This window comes from Rhincodon typus, chromosome 7, assembly GCF_021869965.1.
Source record: "Rhincodon typus isolate 14 chromosome 7, sRhiTyp1.1, whole genome shotgun sequence".
Classification (NCBI taxonomy): Eukaryota; Metazoa; Chordata; class Chondrichthyes; order Orectolobiformes; family Rhincodontidae; genus Rhincodon; species Rhincodon typus.
The window spans coordinates 67,655,513-67,675,049 of NC_063338.1; the positions used below are offsets into that span (position 1 = coordinate 67,655,513).

Here is a 19,537-nt window from a genome sequence, read left to right on the forward strand (position 1 = left end):
GACATGTCCATCCTGGGCCTCCTGCAGTGCCACAACGATGCCACCCGAAGGTTGCAGAAACAGCAACTCATATTCCGCTTGGGAACCTGCAGCCTAATGGTATCAATGTGGATTTCACAAGCTTCAAAATCTCCCCTCCCCCTACCGCATCCCAAAACCAGTCCAGCTTGTCCCCGCCTCCCTAACCTGTTCTTCCTCCCACCTATCCGCACCTCCATCTCCTACCGACCAACCTCATCCCGCCCCCTTGACCTGTCCGTCCTCCCTGGACTGACCTATCCCCTCCCTAACTCACCTTTACTGGCTCCATCCCCGCCTCTTCGACCTGTTTGTTTCCTCTCCTCTATCCATCTTCTATCCGCCTCCCACTCTCTCCCTATTTATTTCAGAACCCCCTTCCCCTCCCCCTTTTCTGATGAAGGGTCTCGGCCCGAAACGTCAGCCTTTCTGCTCCTATGATGCTGCTTGGCCTGCTGTGTTCATCCAGCCCTGTTGTCTCGGATTCTCCAGCATCTGCAGTTCCTACTATCATTCAAGTTGCAAACTTGTTTATATTTCTGTTCATTTTGTGGAAATACTAATGTTTCAAGATAAATTTCTGCATTTATTTCTGCTATTTTCCCAGAATCGCCTTCTAAAATGTCTACACATCCAGACCATTCCGATCATGCTGACCCATCTGGAAGATGCTGTGTTGATGAATGTTCTGTTCCTCCTCAAACCGAGGAAGACCTTAATATCCGAGTTGAAAGGTATTTCCAATGAACTCTTTGTCTGTACTGCACAGTTAGTTGAAGGTATCCTAAAGTATTTATTTTGTTGATGTTTTGTTAATGGACGCTTAATGTGAAATAAGCAATTAGAATATTCTTACTTCCTGGACTTTTAATATTGCTGATAGTACTTGTTTTAGTTTGATTTTATTTTCCATAATTTTACAATTAGTTGAACCTCAGCATTTGAATTGTTTATTTTGAGTAAAAATCTTGACTCAATCTTGGTGATGGCCCAGGCTTGTGTTTGAAATAATGGTGAAATCATCACTGCTGTTGTTGATAGATGAAACTTGCAAAAGCTTGTCTCCTCATGTCCAGATCAATGTGGGAATCTTGAAAATTTCTCAGTACATCCTTCTCCTGTCCATGATGTGCTACTGCAGGTGCACAAATGGAATCATTAGAAGTCTGATTGTTGTGAACTTCACCTATTTATATACGACTCTCGCTACAATTAGGTGAAGAAGTTGCATCTAGTTTAATGAAGTAACAGAATTTTTACCCGAGTACCAAGTCATAGTTTCTGAAAAAGTATTTAAAAAATGTGGAGCCAAAGTCCCTCAGAGAAACCTAAAACAATAAACTAATTTAGTCTTTTATATTCACTTTTGTCACTGCATCCTATGTGTAATATCAGTCCTTATTTTGTACTCAGTAAAATGATTTGAACACAATTTATTTTAATTACTTTGTGCGTTGCTGTCTTTCAATCTGGTTATTTTCTGCTTGCTCCATGATTGGATGCCATAGATCATTAATGTCAACGTCATATAGCAGGGGAATAGGCTCTTCAGCCCACCATGTCTCTGCCAACCAACAAATGCCAATCTATACTAATCCCATTTACCAGCACTTGGTCCATAGCATGCTATGCCTTGTCATTATAAGTACTCATCCAGTACTGCCTGTCAAATGTTGCAAGAGTGCCTCCCTCCACCACCCCATGAGGCAGCATGTTCCGTATTTCCACTATCCTTTGGGTGAAAAGGTTTATCTTCTGTTCACTCTAAACCACTTATTCCTCACCTTAAACTTGTGCCGTCTGGTCTTAGACATGTCTGCTGTGGAAAAGAGATTCTCACGATCTACACGATCTACCCTATCTATGCCTCTCGTAATTTTATATATTTCAGTCAGATTCTCCCTCAGCCTCCTCTGTTCCAAGGAAAACAACCCAGCCTATCAGCCTGTCCTCGTAACTAAAACTTTCCATCTCAGGCATCATCCTAGTGAATTTTCTTCACACCCTCTCCAATGCAGTCACATCCTTCCAATAATGTGGCAACTAGAACTGCACACACAATTCCGCTATTGGCGTAACCAATGCTTTATAAAACTTCCCTGTTCCTACATTATGCAGCTCGGCTAATGAAGGCAAGCATTCTAAAAACCTTCTTCACCATTCTGTCTACTTGTGCTGCCACCTTCAGGGATCATTGGACACCATGGTCCCTTTATTCCTCAGTACTCCCTAGGGACCTACTGTTCATTGTTGAATCCTTCCCTTATTAGGCTTCCCAAAATGCATCATCTCACTTATCAGGATTAAATTATATCTGCCATTGTTCTACCCAGTTCATAGTTGATGAACATCAGACTGTAGCCTGAGACCATCCTTGCTACCAACAACACCATCAATTTTTGTAACATTTGTAACTTACTAATTATACCTTCTACATTCACATCCAAGTCATTATTGTAGGTAACAAACAGCAATGGTCCCAGAACCAATCGCTGTGGTAGAATGCTGGTCACAGGCTACCAAATCTTGTAACTGAAGAAGCTGTACCTAAGATGGCACTGTAAGGGGCAACTTTGTGACAGTAATGCTAATTCAATTCAATTTGAGCACAAAAATAATCTTCCAGCGTTATCCTTTGCCTCCTATTTGCAAGCCAGTTTTGGATTTAGTTTGCCAACTTGCCCCAGAGCCCTGGGGCTCTTGGCTTTTGGACCAGCCTTCCATGAGAGACCTTGCCAGAGGCCTTACTGAAGTCCATGTAAGCCGCATCAACTGCACTGCTCTCATCAATATATTTATTCACCTTTTCAAAAAACAAAAAATTAAGATGACACCAAATTAAGATGGATGTAAAGTGAGAAAATCTAGAAGCTGCTGAAATTCTTTGAGCTCAAATTCTTTGATCAGTATTCTTGTGATCAGTGTCAGTGATAACTACCAGTTCTGGTTTCTAATCTGCTTTCCATCTTATTATTTCCATCTAGGCTCACTAAGAAACTTGAAGAGCAGAGAGAGCAGAAAAAGGAGGATGAATTAGCGGTAGATATTGCAACTTGTGGATTTTTTTCTTCCTTACACATATAGTTTTATGGCATGTTCTGGTAATTTTTTAATAAATAGCATTAATGGATTAGTATTCCAGATACTGTAACTTTGAACCTGGAGAAAGTGAATTCAAATGTATATATCCCCACTCCATCATTAATCTCCAGCTAAGAGACCAACTGTAGTTCAATGAAGAGTGTAAGAGGTCATGCCAGGAGCATCACCAGGCATACCTAAAAATATGTTGTCAACCTGGTGAAGCTGCCATGCAAGATTACTTGCATGCCAAACAGGCAAGCAACATGCAGTAAAGTGAAGCAATTCCACACAAATTAAGAGGAGGCAATGCCCTAATGATGATATTGCTAGACTATTAATCCAGAAGCTCAACTAATGTTCTGGGGACTTGGGTTTGAATCCCGCCATAGCAGATGCTTGGATTTGAGTTCAAGAAAATATGTTTGGAATTGAGAATCTATAGATATAACATGAAAAATTGTTGATTGTAGGAAAAGCCCATCTGGCTCAGTAAGGTTATTCAGGGAAGGAAATCTGGCTCAAAGGAGAGGGCGGGAAGGCATTCCTAAAAATGAGGTGTTAACCTGGTTAAAACCACCAAGCAGGACTACATGCATGCCAAACAGCATAAGCAGCAAATGCTAGACAGGGCTAAGCATTCCCACAACCAATTGATCTGATCGAAGCTCTGCACTCCTAGCACATCTAGTCATGAATGATGGTATACAATTAAACAATCCACTGGAAGAGGAGGCTTCACAAATATCCCCATCCTCCTTGATGGAACAGCCCAACACATAAAAGCAAAAGATAAGGCTGAAGTATTCGCAGCAGTCTTCAGCCAGAAATGCCAAGTGAATGATCAATCTTGGCCTCCTCCAGTAGTCCCCAGTATTACAGATACCAGTTGTCTGCCAATTCAACTCACACCGCGTGATATCAAGAAACGGTTAGAGGCATGGATACTGCAAAGGGTATGGGCCCTGATAACATTCCAGCAATAGCACTGAAGACTTGTGCTCCTGAACTTACTGCTCTTCTGGCCAAGCTCTTTCAGTATAGTTGCAACACTGGCAGCTACCTGACCAAGTGGAAAAGGTGAACATGCAGGTTCATTTGGCAGTTAGTAACGCAAATGCAATGTTAGCATTCATTTCAAGAGGGGTAGAATACAAGAGCAGAAATGTACTGCTGAGGCTGTAAAAGGTGCTGATCAGACTGCATTTAGACCGTTGTGTGCTGTTTTGGGCCCCATTTCTAAGGAAAGATGTGCTAGCGTTGCAGGACATCCTGAGGAGGATTACAAGAATGACGCTGGGATGAAGGCTCGTCATATGAGGAGCTGTTGATGTAGTCTGGAGTTTAGAAGAATGGAGGGGAATCTGATTTTAAACTTACAAAATACTGACAGGCCTGAGTAGAGTGATGTGGAGGAGTAGTTTCCAGTAGTAGGAGAGACCAGGAACCAAGGGCACAACCTCAGGGTAAAGGGACGACCATATAGAGCTGAGAGGAGGAGGAATTTCTTCAGCCAGAGTGGTTAATCTGTTGCTGCAGAAGTCTTTGGAGGCCAGGTCATTAAGTGTATTTGTAAGAGGATCAAGGGTTACAGTCAGAAGACAGGAAAATAGGATCGAAAAACATATCAGCTATGATGGAGTGATGGGGCAGACTCGATAGACCGAATGGCCTAATTCCACTCCTATATGTTCTGTTCTAATTGCACAGGTATGCCTTATATGCAAAGAGTAAAACAAATCCAATCAGCCCAGTTAGCACCCCAATTAGATAACGTTTGATCATCAGTAAAGTGATGGAGGGTGTCATTAAGAGTGCTTTCAAGCAGTGCCTGCTCAGCTATAACTCTGCTGACTGACACCTAATTGGGGTCTGCCAGGGCCACTCTGCTCCTGACCTCATTACGGCTTTGGTTCAACCATGGACAAAAGAGCTCTATTCCAGAAGTGTGGTGAGAGTGGCAGTCCTTGACACAAAGCCTCATTCCCACGAGTGTGGTATCAAGGAGTCCTAGCAAAACTGGAATCAGTGGGTACTAGAGGGCAAACTCTCCACTAGTTGGAATTACACCTGACACATAGGATCAGCATGGTTGTGATTGTTGGGGGTCAGTCATTTCAGCTCCAGGACATCTCTGCAGAAGTTCTTCAAGTAGTGTCCTCGGCCCAAGCATCTTCAGCTGCTTCATCGATGATTTACCTTCCATCATAAGGACAGCAGTGTGAACTATCATTGACGATTGCACAATGGTCAGCACCATTCACAACTCCTCAGATAGTGAAGCATGCAACAATATCCAGGCTTGGGCTGACAAGTGGCAAGAAACACTTGTACCTCACAAATACCAAACAAAGGCAGTCACCAATAAGAGATATTCTAACCACTGCCCCTTGACTTTCAATGGTGTTAACATCACTGAACCTCCCATTATTAACATCTTTCGGGTTACCATTGACCAAAAACTCAACTTGGCTCACCACATAAACACTGGCTACGAGAGCAGGTCAAAGACTCTGATTACTGCAGTGAATAACTCACCCCTGACTCCCTGGAGACTGTCCATCTACAAGGCTTAAGTTAGGAGTGAGAATGAATACTACCCACATGCCTGACTTGGGTGCAGCTCCAACAGCACTCAAGAAGCTTGAAACTATTCACTTGATTGGCACTGCATCCACTCCCTTCACCACTGATGTTCAGTAGCAGTGTGTATGATTGACAAGATGCAGTGCAGAAACTCACCAAAGATCTTTAGACTGCACCTTCCAAACCCAAACACTTGTGTTTCGAAGGACCGAGGCTGTAGACACCTGGGAACACCGCCATCAGCATGTTACCCTCCAAGCCACTCACGATCCTGCCTTGGAAATATATCGCCATTCCTTTAGCATCGGTGGAGCAAAATCCTGGAATGCCCTCCCTAAGGGATAATTTGGGTCTACTTACAGCACGTGGACTGCAACAGTTCAAGAAGGCAGCTCACCACCACCACCTCGAGATCAGCTTTGGACAGGCAATAAATGTCAGCCAGCCAATGATGCTCACATCCCTTCGGTGAATAAAAATAAATCAGGTCTGAGCTCTGTGACCCTGCTGCGTCTCGTCATGAATGGTGGTGGTAATTAAAAATCATAAAAGAGGAGGAGGGTCTGTAGGTACTCCCATCCTCGATAATGGGGGAGTCCAGTGCATTGGCACAGAAGACAAGGCTGAAACGTTTGCATCCATCTTCAGCAGAAGTACCAAATGGATGATCCATCTCTGCCTCCTGAGCATCTCAGATGCCAGTCTTTAGCTAATTTGATTCACTGCATATGATATCAAGAAATGGCTGAAAACACTGGATATTGCAAAGGACCTTGATACATCCCATCAATGGTTTAAAAACAACATATTCCAGAAATCCATAATCAAGCTGTTCTAGTACGGCAACACTCTGGCATCCACCCAACAATGTGAGCAATTACCCAGGTACATAAAAAGCAGTGCTGACCAAACCTGGCAAACATCAGTAAAGTTCTGGTAAGGATCGATGACAGTGCTATTAAATAGCACTTAGTCAGCAGTGACCTGTGCATTGACATAGTTTGCTTTCAGCTCCTAACCTCGTTGCTGTTTTCTTCCAAAAATGGAAAAAGAGCCTAACTCGAGAGGAAGTAACAGTGATTGTCCTTGATCATATCCTCCGGATCCTGAACCAAACTGAAGTCAGTGGGAATTGGGAAGATTGTCATGTCCAAGCATCCTCAATTGCTTTATCAATGACCTCCCCTCCATCATAAGGTCAGAAATGGGAATGTTTGCCACTGATTGAGCACTGTTCAGCAGCATTTGTGACTTCTCAGGTACTGCATTGTCCATATCCAGCAAGACCTGAACAACATCCAAGCTTGGACTGATGAGCCGCAAGTAACGTTAAAGCTGCACAAATAGCAGGGGATCACAATTTCCAACAAGAGAGAATCTAACCATTGGCTTTTGCCATTCAATGGCCATCACTGGAACCCTATTGTAAACATCCTAGCAATTGAAATTGACCAGAAACTGAACTGGACCAGCCATGTAAACACCAGCCAGAAGCGTAGGTTGGAGACTAGGAAACCCTGTCCACCATCTAGAAGGCACAATTTAAGAGTATGATGAAGTGCTGTCGGCTTGTCTGTATGAGAACAACTCTGACAATACTCTAGAAGTTAAACACCATCCAGGGCAAAATAAGCTTCATAATTGGCACTCCATCCACCATGAACTCACAGTGGCTGCATTGTGTATCATCTGTGTGATCCACCACAAAAACTTTCTAAGGCTCCTCTTGGCACTTCTTCGATATTGATAATCTCTACCACCAAGAAGGACAAGCAGAAGATCAATAGGAACACCATCACCTGTGTGTTCCCCTCTTAAGTCATAAGCTGTTCTAACATGTTGCTATATCACCATGCCTTCGCTGAGGTTGGGTCAAAATCCTGGTATTACCTTCTTAACAGCACTATGGGTGTACCTACATCCCAAGGACTGCAGCTATTCAAGATGTCAACTCACTGCTACTTCCCAAGATAAACACTGGCCTAGCTAGAGATGCTCAACCCATGAACAAATAAATTTACAAAAAATTACAACTTATTGAGGTCTTCAGATTTGAATTCAGATTTAAAATATAATTGACCTAAAAAGAGGCAGCTAGAAATCTTAGATTATTTTTGAAAAACATGGATAATGTGATTTATGCTGCAACAGCAAAATCATCCATCATCAGCTTTTAACGGTTTCTTAAGTTCAGCCTGGCTTTCTCTGAAAGATTTTAGAGTTTGTTTTAGTTATGAATTGCACTACTATGTAAAAACTTCTCTTGAAACTGTCAGATAACTGAATAAATTTGCACACCTTCACAAAGGGCAGTTATTTTAACCTGACAACTTCAATGATGATGTTGCATTGATCCACGCCCCCAACTGCTTTGAAAATAAAAATAACTACTATTGGTTTTTTAGGAAGTTTGTTTTTCACCATTATCTACCTATATGAAATAATTGCCACAACTCTGAAAACAAATATATGTTGCCTTGTACTTTGGATATTTTAATTCTTGTTGACCGGTATTGCATCAAAATCTGCAAGTACAGAAGAGCTGCATAATACAGTTCTATCATCTGAAAAACTTACATTAGAGTGTATAGTGCCTTGAAATAAGAGCGTTTCACCCACAGAGTATGAAGAAGTATAGCTATTGTCTATTTGCCGTCAAAGTAAGTTTTATAGCAATCCGAGTCCATTCTAAAAAGTAGGAAAATCTTGTCATGATGTAAAGTGCTTAGAATTACAATTTTAATATCACTGGAGCTAGCCGTTCTCAACTTAAGCATAGAGTAGTGCATTTTATTATCCTACACTAATGTGTGGTAGATTTGAAGATGTTTGTATTTACTGAATTACTGTGGCATTGCTTGTTCTATTTTTCGTGTGTTCATTTATAATATGTAATAGTGTATCAGGACTATTACTGAATTTTTTTTTCAAGTATCTTATGGAAGGTTTGGTCATACAACTTCAAATTAATGATTACACCTACCTTTTCATGGAAAATTTTTATCAATGCTTTGGGTTATTGTATGTTTGTATAGCTGTGTATTTCCTCCTTCTGAATTAAGTCCAAAATGTAAAGAAAAATGGTAGGTAGGAAAAGGGCGGAAAGGCAGCACTAGATGTTCCCAAACCTGTGGAACAGAGGATAAGCAATAGTTTTGGGTATTGTTGATAGTCAAGTCTTCTCATTATTTCTTACAAAGCAGGAAAATACCCTGTTTTATGATGAATTTCAACAATTATTTAGCAGTAGTTACAAAGGACACCAAGATCTGGTGCTCTTTAAACTGTGTAGACTTCATTTGACTCTCTTTGTCTGAGAGAAAAAGTTAAAATATATTAAATTTAACTTGTAAAATTAATGAATCCTCGTTTTATAACTGTTTCAAACATATATATCTTTTCAGAATGAAATTAAAGTTGAAATTGAGCGTAGGAAAGTTGGCAAGGAAATGGTGGAATTCAAAAGAAAACAAGAGGAAGACAGGACAAAAAGAATGCTTGAGGAACGAAGCCGAGATAAAGAAGAAGAGCGTTTAGCACGAGAAAGAATAAGACAGCAGATTGCATTGGTTTGTGCTTTGACAATTAAGAATCTTGTTTAATTCCTTAACTAAGTTTTGAAATTCCGCCCTACGTAAAAGCCAAACATCACTGTTTAGGAGAACATATTTAGTCTCCATCTATCTCACAGCTTCAGTGCGGCCAAAGTCTTCTCATCTATTTAAGAAGGTAAGATGGTCTAATCAGTGGTTGCATCTTTGGATAGCATTATCCCAATGTTACATTCAGCATATCCGAAGATGCATTTAACTGAAGTGAAATGGTAGTGATACAATTATTCTCTCTTGTGTAGGCAATTTTGTCCACAACAGCAATGCCAGTTGAAACTAGAATTCAAACCTGGAAGAGTCTGTGTTCTGAAACTACTGGTTGTGCACAAAGTGATGTGCCAGTTAATTTAATCATATAAATATTTGTAACAAAATGGATTTTTAAAAACAGGACTAATGAGTACTCCATAAAATTTGCCAACTCTGCTTATTTCTGAATCCCTTCTCTATGATCACACCCAGGTTTGTTTTGGAACTATACTATCTTTTCCTTAAATTTGTCAAAAGTAGAATCCACAGATATGAAGTTTTAAAGCAAAATCATTTATTTTTCAATTTAAGCTTACATGGAGTTTTTTCCCCCACTTGGCTGACAAAAATATTAGAATGTTTAGGATGCTCTCTGTCAAAAATTAAATTGTTTAATATGTAAAGCTTTGTTATGAGGAAGGTCATGAGTATTATACTATGATTTATGCAAAAGTAGATGAATCAGTGAAATGAGCAATATTTAGTAATAACTGGAAAGAATTTTCCTTATTAGGACCGTGCAGAGAGAGCTGCACGCTATGCAAAGACAAAAGAAGAAGCTGAAGCGGCCAAAAGAGCAGCTGAGATGCAGAGGCAGGCCAATGAAGAAGCAAGGAGCAAAAAGGAAAGAAGGTATTGCATTCAATGAAATGTATTTAAATATTTAATAAACACCGAAAGAACTGCAGATACTGGAAATCAGAAACCAAAACCAAAATTGCTGGAAAAGCTCAGCAGCTCTGGCAGCATCTGTGAAGAGAAATCAGAGTTAACGTTTCGAGTCCAGTGACCCTTCCTCAGAATTGAGGACGTTCTGACCAGTTCTGAAGAATGGTCAGTGGACCCAAAATGTTAACTGATTAGGCTAACAGGTGCTGCCAGACCTACGAGATTTTCCAGCAATTTCTGTTTTTGTATGTACATTTAACATTTGGTATTCATTTTTAGGCTGAGTTCAGTCTTTGAACGAGAGACTGTTTGAAAATGTTTTGGTACCAAACTTTTACTTTTGGAATGCTTTAAAATACTTGAATGTTAAATTCTGCAACAATGTCTTGGATTAATATGATTGATTTCCACCAATTACAGCCAGCTTCCATTTTGCTAGATATGACTCAACCACTGGAGTTTTTCCTGATTTTTATTTTTCTTTTGACTTCCGTTTGAGAGTTGTTTGGTGCCATATACTGTGTTAAATGTAGCTTTGATGTCCAGGCAGTCACCTTGCCTCATTTTGTGGAGTGCAGCTCTTTTGTCCATGTCTGGATCAAAGGTTATGATGAGGTCAGGAGCTTGCGTGGTCCTGATAAAACCCAAACTAAACAGATCACTGATCAGGTTATTGCCATGTAACAACACTGTCACCAACCCCCTAGATCAGTTGGCTGATGGTTGGGAGTAGCCTTATGGTACTGTAATTGGCCAGTTTGGATTTTTCCACATTGGCTGGTAGATACCAATGTTGCAGCTGTACCAGAGCAGCTTGGCTAGGTGCACAGCTAGTTCTGGAGTTCAGGTTTTTTCCACTGTTGTCAGCACATCGTCAGGGCCCTAAGACTTTGCGGTAGCCAGAAACTTGATAGGGCTGTTTTGACCGCACCTTCCAAATCAGTAATCTTCAACACTGAGAAGAACAAGGGCATCCGATAAATTTGATTATTTGACCCCTGTAAGTTCCCCACCAAGCCCCACACCATCCTGACAAGGCCGCTCACCACCATTACCTTCAGGAATTTTGTGGATGGGCGATGCAATACTAGGCTAACCTGCACATGCATGTGAAATAACTTTTTCTTTCTTAAACCCTCTTTCTTTCTTAAACCCTCTTTCCCATTCATTTAACATACATACTTTATTAATCAAATTCTTTTGCTATTTTCTATCAAGGAAACTTAACTGGAATGCTCCCTCTAATGTCTCTTCATTAGATATTAAGGGACTTAGGTTTTACTCCTTTGCTCTTCATTTCCCACTCAATTTCACAAATGTAATTCTGATCCAAGCAGATTTTCTGTTCTGGATTGGGACTTCAACAGTTCAGATGCACATCCTGATCTCATGCTATATAGGGATCAGTCACTTAATATGGATTTAAGCTGGATTTACTACTGAATGGCCAGATGGTTGCAAATGCCACCAATTACAAATGATGGATGTGCTGTCAAAGCTGTAGGGATAATTTGTAGCCTTCCATTCCTGAATGTGCTGTAATTTGCTGTCACATTTAAGGAGGGAAAGAAGACACCTTTCATGTTGAGATCAATATTTTTATATATTTGAAGTGAAAATGAGTAGAGGTGCAGGACCACCATTGTGGTGAGCAGCCCCTCCAGAGGATTACATGGTCACAGCTATAACCAAATAGGCATTTGAAGAGGTGTTGGGGACATGGGGAAGATCTTACCTGGGTTGCTCCTCTCCATCCCCAGTCTATCGCCAGGAGGAAGCATTCAGACATCAGAAATGCTCCTGATATTGCATATGGGTAGCTGCAAACCATAGATGGCTGCTTTCCCACCAAATTCAGCCTCACTAAAAAAATAGTTTGGGGCTAGGATTATACCACAGCCCACCTTGGTTCGTAACCTCGTGGCCTTTAAGAATACAGCAGTGTAATGTAGTAAGAACACAAGGTGATGTGTGTCAGTACCAAGGAAGCTCTGGACTTTGCCAGACCTAAGGGACAGGATAACTGTGTTTAGGGGAAGTTAAACTTAAGTGACAGAATTTATGCAGGAAAAGTACTTAGTTTATATGTCAATTATTCAGCAAAGATACATTGTAAAAACATCCCACATTCGGAAAAACAAAATTGTAAATGAACTGGTGTCAAGGTTATCGTCATCATTCAGCAAACTTGGAATCCTAAATAGAAAAGCCCTGATTAGAAGCCCATTCTCTTGTTATTTTTATCTGAGGCATACTAGGCGTGAGCATTATTTAGTTTAAAAAAACAACAAAATTTCTGAGGTCAAAAGCAACGCAGTACGTAAAGATCTGTTTCACTGTCAGTATCAGAGCATGTTACAGAATTACTTCTTTTTTAATTTATTAATTAAACATTTAAATATGCAAAATAAACATGCAAAATGTTACAAGTACTAAATTAAATCTTTGGATAAACTATCAAAGATAGTATTTTACATTGATTGGATGCAGACGGTTGACACTGATTTGGTACTTCTGCTCCTGTAAGTAGTGACGGGCTGCAACTGGATTTGAAATTTGAGATTCACATGTTGATTTTTATCTCTTTGATTGAAGGTGTGTAGAGATTGCTTCCTATTTTAGCATTCATCATCAGGCTTTCTGAAGAGTAAAATTGAACTTCTATTTGTAAAATCATGAGAACCTGATCAGATATTGATCAGCCTTAATATATTTGCATTTTCAATATGGTGAGTTCAAACTTGGAGTTACATAATCAGAAACGGTCTTACTACAAGTTGGTTAAAATGCTGTCTTTTGTCTTGTAGCAATATGTGCCGAATCCAGTTTCGACTCCCTGACGGATCTTCCTTTACAAACCAATTCTCAGCAGAAGCCACTTTATTAGAAGCAAGACAATTTGCAGAATCGGTAAAAACAAATTGGATAAGATTGACTTTTTTCATTTGTTGAATTGTGTGGATCCTCATTTGAAACTGTGTCCACGCCTTACATTTTTATTATCTTATCCCTCATTGCACCGGCTTTTCCCACAACTTCCTGCTGACTGATAATAATTAAACTTCCCTATCCTATTACTGTTGTTTTTCATTCCAAAGCACTTTGATGAGACAAAGTAGCAGCACCAGGTACACTTAATGATCAGATAAGACCATTAGAAATAGAAGCATAAGTAGACCATCAGCCATCTCGAAACTGCTCCACTATTCACTGAATTCATAGCTGATCTGATTGTGGACTTAACTTTCCTTCCTGTCCCCATAACACCTAATTTGTTGGTCAAAGTATTTTCTACCTCAGCCTTGAATACATCCATGACCCTATCCGCTGCTGTTCTTTGGGGAAGAGATTACAAAGTCTAACAACTCTGAGAGAGAGAGAGAAAAAAAACCTACTCATCTGCATCTTAATTTTAACCTGTGCCCCTCCTCAGTTCCAGGCTCATGCCCGAGCAGAGAATTTTCCCAGCATTCATCCCATTAAGCCCCTTCAGAATCTTATGTTTCAATTGGGTTACCTTTCATTTGTTCAATTCGGAGTGTAGGGCTAACCTGCTCAAGCTTTCCTCGTAAGACAAACCTTCCATCTCATGAATTAGTCGCGCAAACCTACCCTGAATTGCTTGCAATGAGATAGGTTCCTCCTGAGGTACGGAAGCCAAAATCCAAGATGTTGCCCTGTACAGCTCACCAACACTTCCCTACTTTTATACTCCATTCCCTTTATAATAATAATTTTATTTGTCTACCTTATCACTTGCTATACTGATATGCTGGCCTTTTGTGATTTATATACCAGGACACTGATACCTATGTATCACAGACTACTGCAGTCCCTCTCCAATAAATATTTTTTAAAAATTCTGCTTCTTGCCAAAATGGAAAAGCTCACGTTTTCTCATGTTATACTCCTATTTTCTACATGCCTGCACTCACTTAACCTATGACTTTCTTTGTCCTTCTCACTGTTTGCAGTCCTACCAACTTGGTGTCATCTGCAAGTTTAGCTGTCATACATTTGGTTCCCGAATGCAAATGAATAATAGTTTATTAATAGCTGGGATCACAGCACTGATCTTTATGTCACTCCATTAGCTACAGTTCACCAACCCAAAAGAAGTCTTACTTATCGCAACTCTGCTTTCCGTTAGTTAACCAATGCCCTCTTCATGCTAATTTGTAATACCTACAACACAAAAACTTTTATATTGTTTAGTAATCATTTAATACCTTTTGGAAATTCAGATACGCTACATGTTTGGTTCCTCATTACCCTGTTTGTTTCTTGCTCAAAGAATTCTAATAAATTAGTCAAACACAATTTCCGTTTCACAATATCACATTGACTCTGTCTGATTCTATTGTGATGTTCTAAATGTCCTGTTCATACTTCCTTAATGATTTCAAGCATTTTCCTTATGAAAGATATTACTCAACCTAGCCTGTAGTTTCCTGCTTTCTGTCTGCCTTCTTTCTTTGATTTAAATGTTACATTTGTGGTTTTCCAATACGATGGGAGCTTTCAAAATCCAATGAATTTGGGAAAATTACCACCACTCTGTCCATTATAATTGTTTTAGTTCTTCTTCCCTTTTCCGTCTTGATTTTCAGCTCTTTTAGGATTCTTTATGTGGCCTTCCACTTTTTAACATTTCCACAGTTTCCTTGCTTCCCATTATTAATTCCCGATTGTCATCCTGTAATGGGTAAGCATTCACTTCAGTTGTTTCTTCCATTTTTGTTTGTAGAAACTCTTATAATCTTATCCCTATTTCTAGCTAGGTCTCTGTCATAACCTGTGTTCTCACTTTTTAAAATAATTGTTGATTTCTAAAATTCATCCAGTCCTCTGACCTACCATTAATCTTTGCAGAATTGTGAGCCACTTGTTTTGACCTGATACAGTGCTTAACTACTTTTGTTAGCCACAGAATAGGTCTTTGAGAATTATGAAATATCACGTTGTATGTCTGCCACTGTTTTTAGGCTGCCCTACCTTCATTCCAGTTTAAGGTTAAGTTTTAGTTCCATGTTTCTCACTCTTGAGTTCAATGTGAAATTCTAACAAGATCACTGTTGTTCGGAGGCACCTTTACAATGGGGTCACTAATACATTTTGTGTTTTATTTTGTTGTTGTGCAAGTATTTTTTTCTGGGACCAGGAGTAAAATTCAAATCCTGATGGATTAGCAGGTTCCAAACTTTGGCTCCAAAGAACAAGTTTTCATTCAGCAAATCAAAAATTAACTGTGAATTGTCAGTTCAAAACGTTAAAGTTGATTGAAGTTTCTAATGTGTAGCAATCCATTTGGAATGTTGGGTCAGTGAAAATGTGGCTGATTAAACACAAATGTTTCTATCTCTGAAGCAAGAATTTAAAGGACTATTCTAATGCTTTTGTTCTAAAACACCTCTGTCTGTATCCTAACACAATAAATTCCATTCGCTCATTGGCCCTATTTGTCATACTCCTACAGCACAGAAGCAGGCCCTTATATCCGTCATGTCTATGCTGACCAAAAACGCCAAACTATACTGATCTCATTTACCTGCACTTGGTCCACAGCCTACTACGTTCTGGTATTTTAAATGTTCGTCCAGCACTGCTTGTATGTTGTGAGAGTACTTGCCTCCTCTACCTTCTCAGGCAGCATGTTCCATATTTCCACCACTCTCTAGGTGCAAAGGTTTTTCCCTCAGATCCTCTCTTAAACCACTTACTCCTGACCTTAAACTAATGCCCTCTTGTCTTAGACATGTCTTCCATGGGAAAAAAGATTCTCACAATGTTTACTGGCTCCCAGTTAAGCAACACCTTAAATTAAAAAAATTTATCGTCATTTTATGGCCCCACTTCTCTCTATCTGTAACCTCTCCTCCAACCCTCAACCCTCTGCAATATCTGTACCCCGTTGATTGTGGTATCTTCATCATGGTTGATTTGAAATGCATCATCTTTGTTTGGCTGTACGTTTACCTGCCTGTGCTCTAAACTTCTCCACCTCTCTGCTTTCTTTCAGGCAATTCTTAAAGCCTAACTCTTTAACCAAAGTCTTGGTTGTCCATCCAAAAATCTTATGTGGTTCAGTGTCATATTTTGCTTTATGATAGAATCATAAAATGATTACAGCACAGAATGAAAGTCTTACAGGAGTCACTCACCTATTCCTACTCCCCTGCCTTTTTCCCCATAGCCTGCAAATATTTTCTCTTCTGATATTTAAATATAATCAGGAATTATTCAATTCCATTTTCAAAGCCATAGTTGAATCTGCCTCCATCACGCATTCAGGCAGTACATCCTGGGTCCTTCTTGCATAAAAAAATCTTTCTTCATATTGCACTGATCCTTTTGTCAGTCACCATACATTGGTGTCCTCTGATGCTCATTCATCCCATAAATGGAAGCAGCAGCTTTTTAGCTGTGCTGTCACGATGTGTAATTATTTTGGAGACCTCTAACGCCTTCTAGGGAAGGAGATCTGTCATCCCTATCTGGTCTAGTCTATTTGTGACTCCAGACCCACAGCCATTTGGTTGACAATTTACTGCCCTCTGGGCAGTTAGGGATAATCAATAAATGCTGGCCTAGCCAGAGACGCCCATGTCTGGTGAGTGAATTTTTAAAAAAAACTCCTCTTTGTCTGTGTTTCTTAAAGGATAACAGCCAAGCCCCCCTCTCTACCAAAGTATCTAGAATTCCTGAAATCATTCACCTGAATCCTTTCTCCATTCATTGTAATGCCTTCACGTCTTTCCTGAATTGTGGTTCCCAGGGTGGAGGCTGTACTATTAAAGTTGAACCATAGTTTTATTGTGTTTTATTCAATTTATTGTAATCTTCTTTTCTGCGCCCCATTTTATAAACCCTAGGATTCTGTGTGCTTCATTAATTACTCAGTGCTGCAATCTTTAATGATTTGTGCACACGCACCCAGATCCCTTTGCTCCTGCATTCTTTTTAGAATTGCATCCTTCATTTTATAACACCTTTTCTCATTGTCTTTGGTACCAAAATGAATAGAACATAGAACACTACAGCGCAGTACAGGCCCTTCGGCCCTCAATGTTGCGCCAACCTGTGAAACCAATCTGAAGCCCATCTAACCTAAACTATTCCATTATCATCCATATGTTTATCCAATGACCATTTAAATGCCCTTAAAGTGGGCGAGTCAACTATTTTTGCAGGCAAGGCATTCCACGCCCTTACTACTCTCTGAGTAAAGAACCTACCTCTGACATCTGTCCTATATCTATCACCCCTCAATTTAAAGCTATGTCCCCTCGTGCTAGCCATCACCATCCGAGGAAAAAGGCTCCCACTGTCCACCCTATCTAATCCTCTGATCATCTTGTATGTCTCTATCAAGTCACCTCTTAACCTTCTTCTCTCTAACGAAAACAGCCTCAAGACCCTCAGCCTTTCCTCATAAGACCTTCCCTCCATACCAGGCAACATCCTGGTAAATCTCCTCTGCACCCTTTCCAATGCTTCCACATCCTTCCTATAATGCGGTGACCAGAACTGTACGCAATACTCCAAGTGCGGCCGCACCAGAGTTTTGTACAGCTCCAACATGACCTCATGGCTCTGAAACTCAATCCCTCTACCAATAAAACCTAACGTACTGTACGCCTTCTTAACAACGCTATCAACCTGGGTGGCAACTTTCAGTGATCTATGCACAGGGACACCGAGATCTTTCTGCGCATCCACACTACCAAGAATCTTACCATTAGCCCAGTACTCTGTATTCCTGTTACTCCTTCCAAAGTGAATCACCTCACACTTTTCCGCATTAAACTCCATTTGCCACCTCTCAGCCCAGCTCTGCAGCTTACCTATGTCCCTCTGTAACCTGCAACATCCTTCCGCACTATCCACAACTCCACCGACTTTGGTGTCATCCGCAAATTTACTAACCCATCCTTCTACGCCCTCATCCAGGTCATTTATAAAAATGACAAACAGCAGTGGCCCCAAAACAGATCCTTGAGGTACACCACTAGTAACTGAACTCCAGGATGAACATTTCCCATCAACCACCACCCTCTGTCTTCTTACAGCTAGCCAATTTCTGATCCAAACCGCTAAATCACCCTCAATCCCATGCCTCCGTATTTTCTGCAATAGCCTACCATGGGGAACCTTATCAAACGCTTTACTGAAATCCATATACACCACATCAACCGCTTTACCCTCATCCACCTGTTTGGTCACCTTCTCAAAGAACTCAATAAGGTTTGTGAGGCACGACCTACCCTTCACAAAACCGTGTTGACTATCCCTAATCAAATTATTCCTTTCTGGATGATTGTAAATCCTATCTCTTATAATCCTTTCCAACACTTTACCCACAACCGAAGTAAGGCTCACTGGTCTGTAATTACCAGGGTTGTCTCTACTCCCCTTCTTGAACAAGGGGACAACATTTGCTATCCTCCAGTCTTCTGGCACTATTCCTGAAGACAATGACGACATAAAGATCAAGGCCAAAGGCTCTGTAATCTGCTTTCTAGCTTCCCAGAGAATCCTAGGATAAATCCCATCCGGCCCAGGGGACTTATCTACTTTCACACCTTCCAGAATTGCTAACACCTCCTCCTTATGAACCTCAATCCCGTCTAGTCTAATAGACTGTATCTCAGTATTCTCCTCGACTACATTGTCTTTTTCCTGTGTGAATACTGACGAAAAATATTCATTTAGCACCTCTCCTATCTCTTCGGACTTCACTTAATAGCGCTCCTCTGAAGTGCTTCAAGATGTCTTGCTATGTTAAATGCATTGCAGAGATATAAATTTGTAGTTAACTAAAACAAAAAACTGTGGATGCTAGAGATCTGAAAGAAAAACAGAAATTGCTGGAGGAACTCCGGTCTGGCAGCATCTATGGAGAGAAAGCAGAGTTAATGTTGCAAGCCCACTAACCTTTCTGCAGAACACCGCTTTCTCACCACAGATGCTGCCAGGCCTGCAATGTTCCTGCACCAATTTCTGTAAATTATTGTTTATTTTTAAAATTATTTGAAGTCAATTCAGTAGATCTTGCTAGGAAAATATTGTTATAGTTTTCGACTGTTTTCAGCAATTTATCACCTGATGTATCTACCTACCATTTGCACAACTGGATGATTTTATGAAAAATTCACCATGTCTGATTTAAATTCCTTTCTTGCAGCAAGTTGGTGGTATTTATGGACACTTTGAATTGGCAATAACTTTTCCAAGGAAGCAATTTACAAAGGACGATTACAGCAAAACACTGACTGAGCTGGAGTTGGTACCAAGTGCCTCAATCATCCTAGTCCCAGTATGTT

At 40.3% G+C, this 19,537-nt stretch overlaps 1 protein-coding gene across 2 annotated transcripts in view; it reads left to right on the forward strand.

Moving 5' to 3' along the window:
* The window catches only part of ubxn4 (UBX domain protein 4), a 61,504-nt gene that overhangs the window by 23,587 nt on the left and 18,380 nt on the right, over positions 1 to 19,537 (forward strand). For both annotated transcript variants that reach the window (XM_048598648.1, XM_048598647.1), the window contains exons 6-11: positions 626 to 752; positions 3,003 to 3,057; positions 9,090 to 9,254; positions 10,060 to 10,178; positions 13,022 to 13,124; positions 19,399 to 19,530. In XM_048598648.1, the coding sequence (XP_048454605.1) occupies positions 626 to 752; positions 3,003 to 3,057; positions 9,090 to 9,254; positions 10,060 to 10,178; positions 13,022 to 13,124; positions 19,399 to 19,530 (701 nt within the window). The remainder of the gene's footprint in view (positions 1 to 625; positions 753 to 3,002; positions 3,058 to 9,089; positions 9,255 to 10,059; positions 10,179 to 13,021; positions 13,125 to 19,398; positions 19,531 to 19,537) is intronic.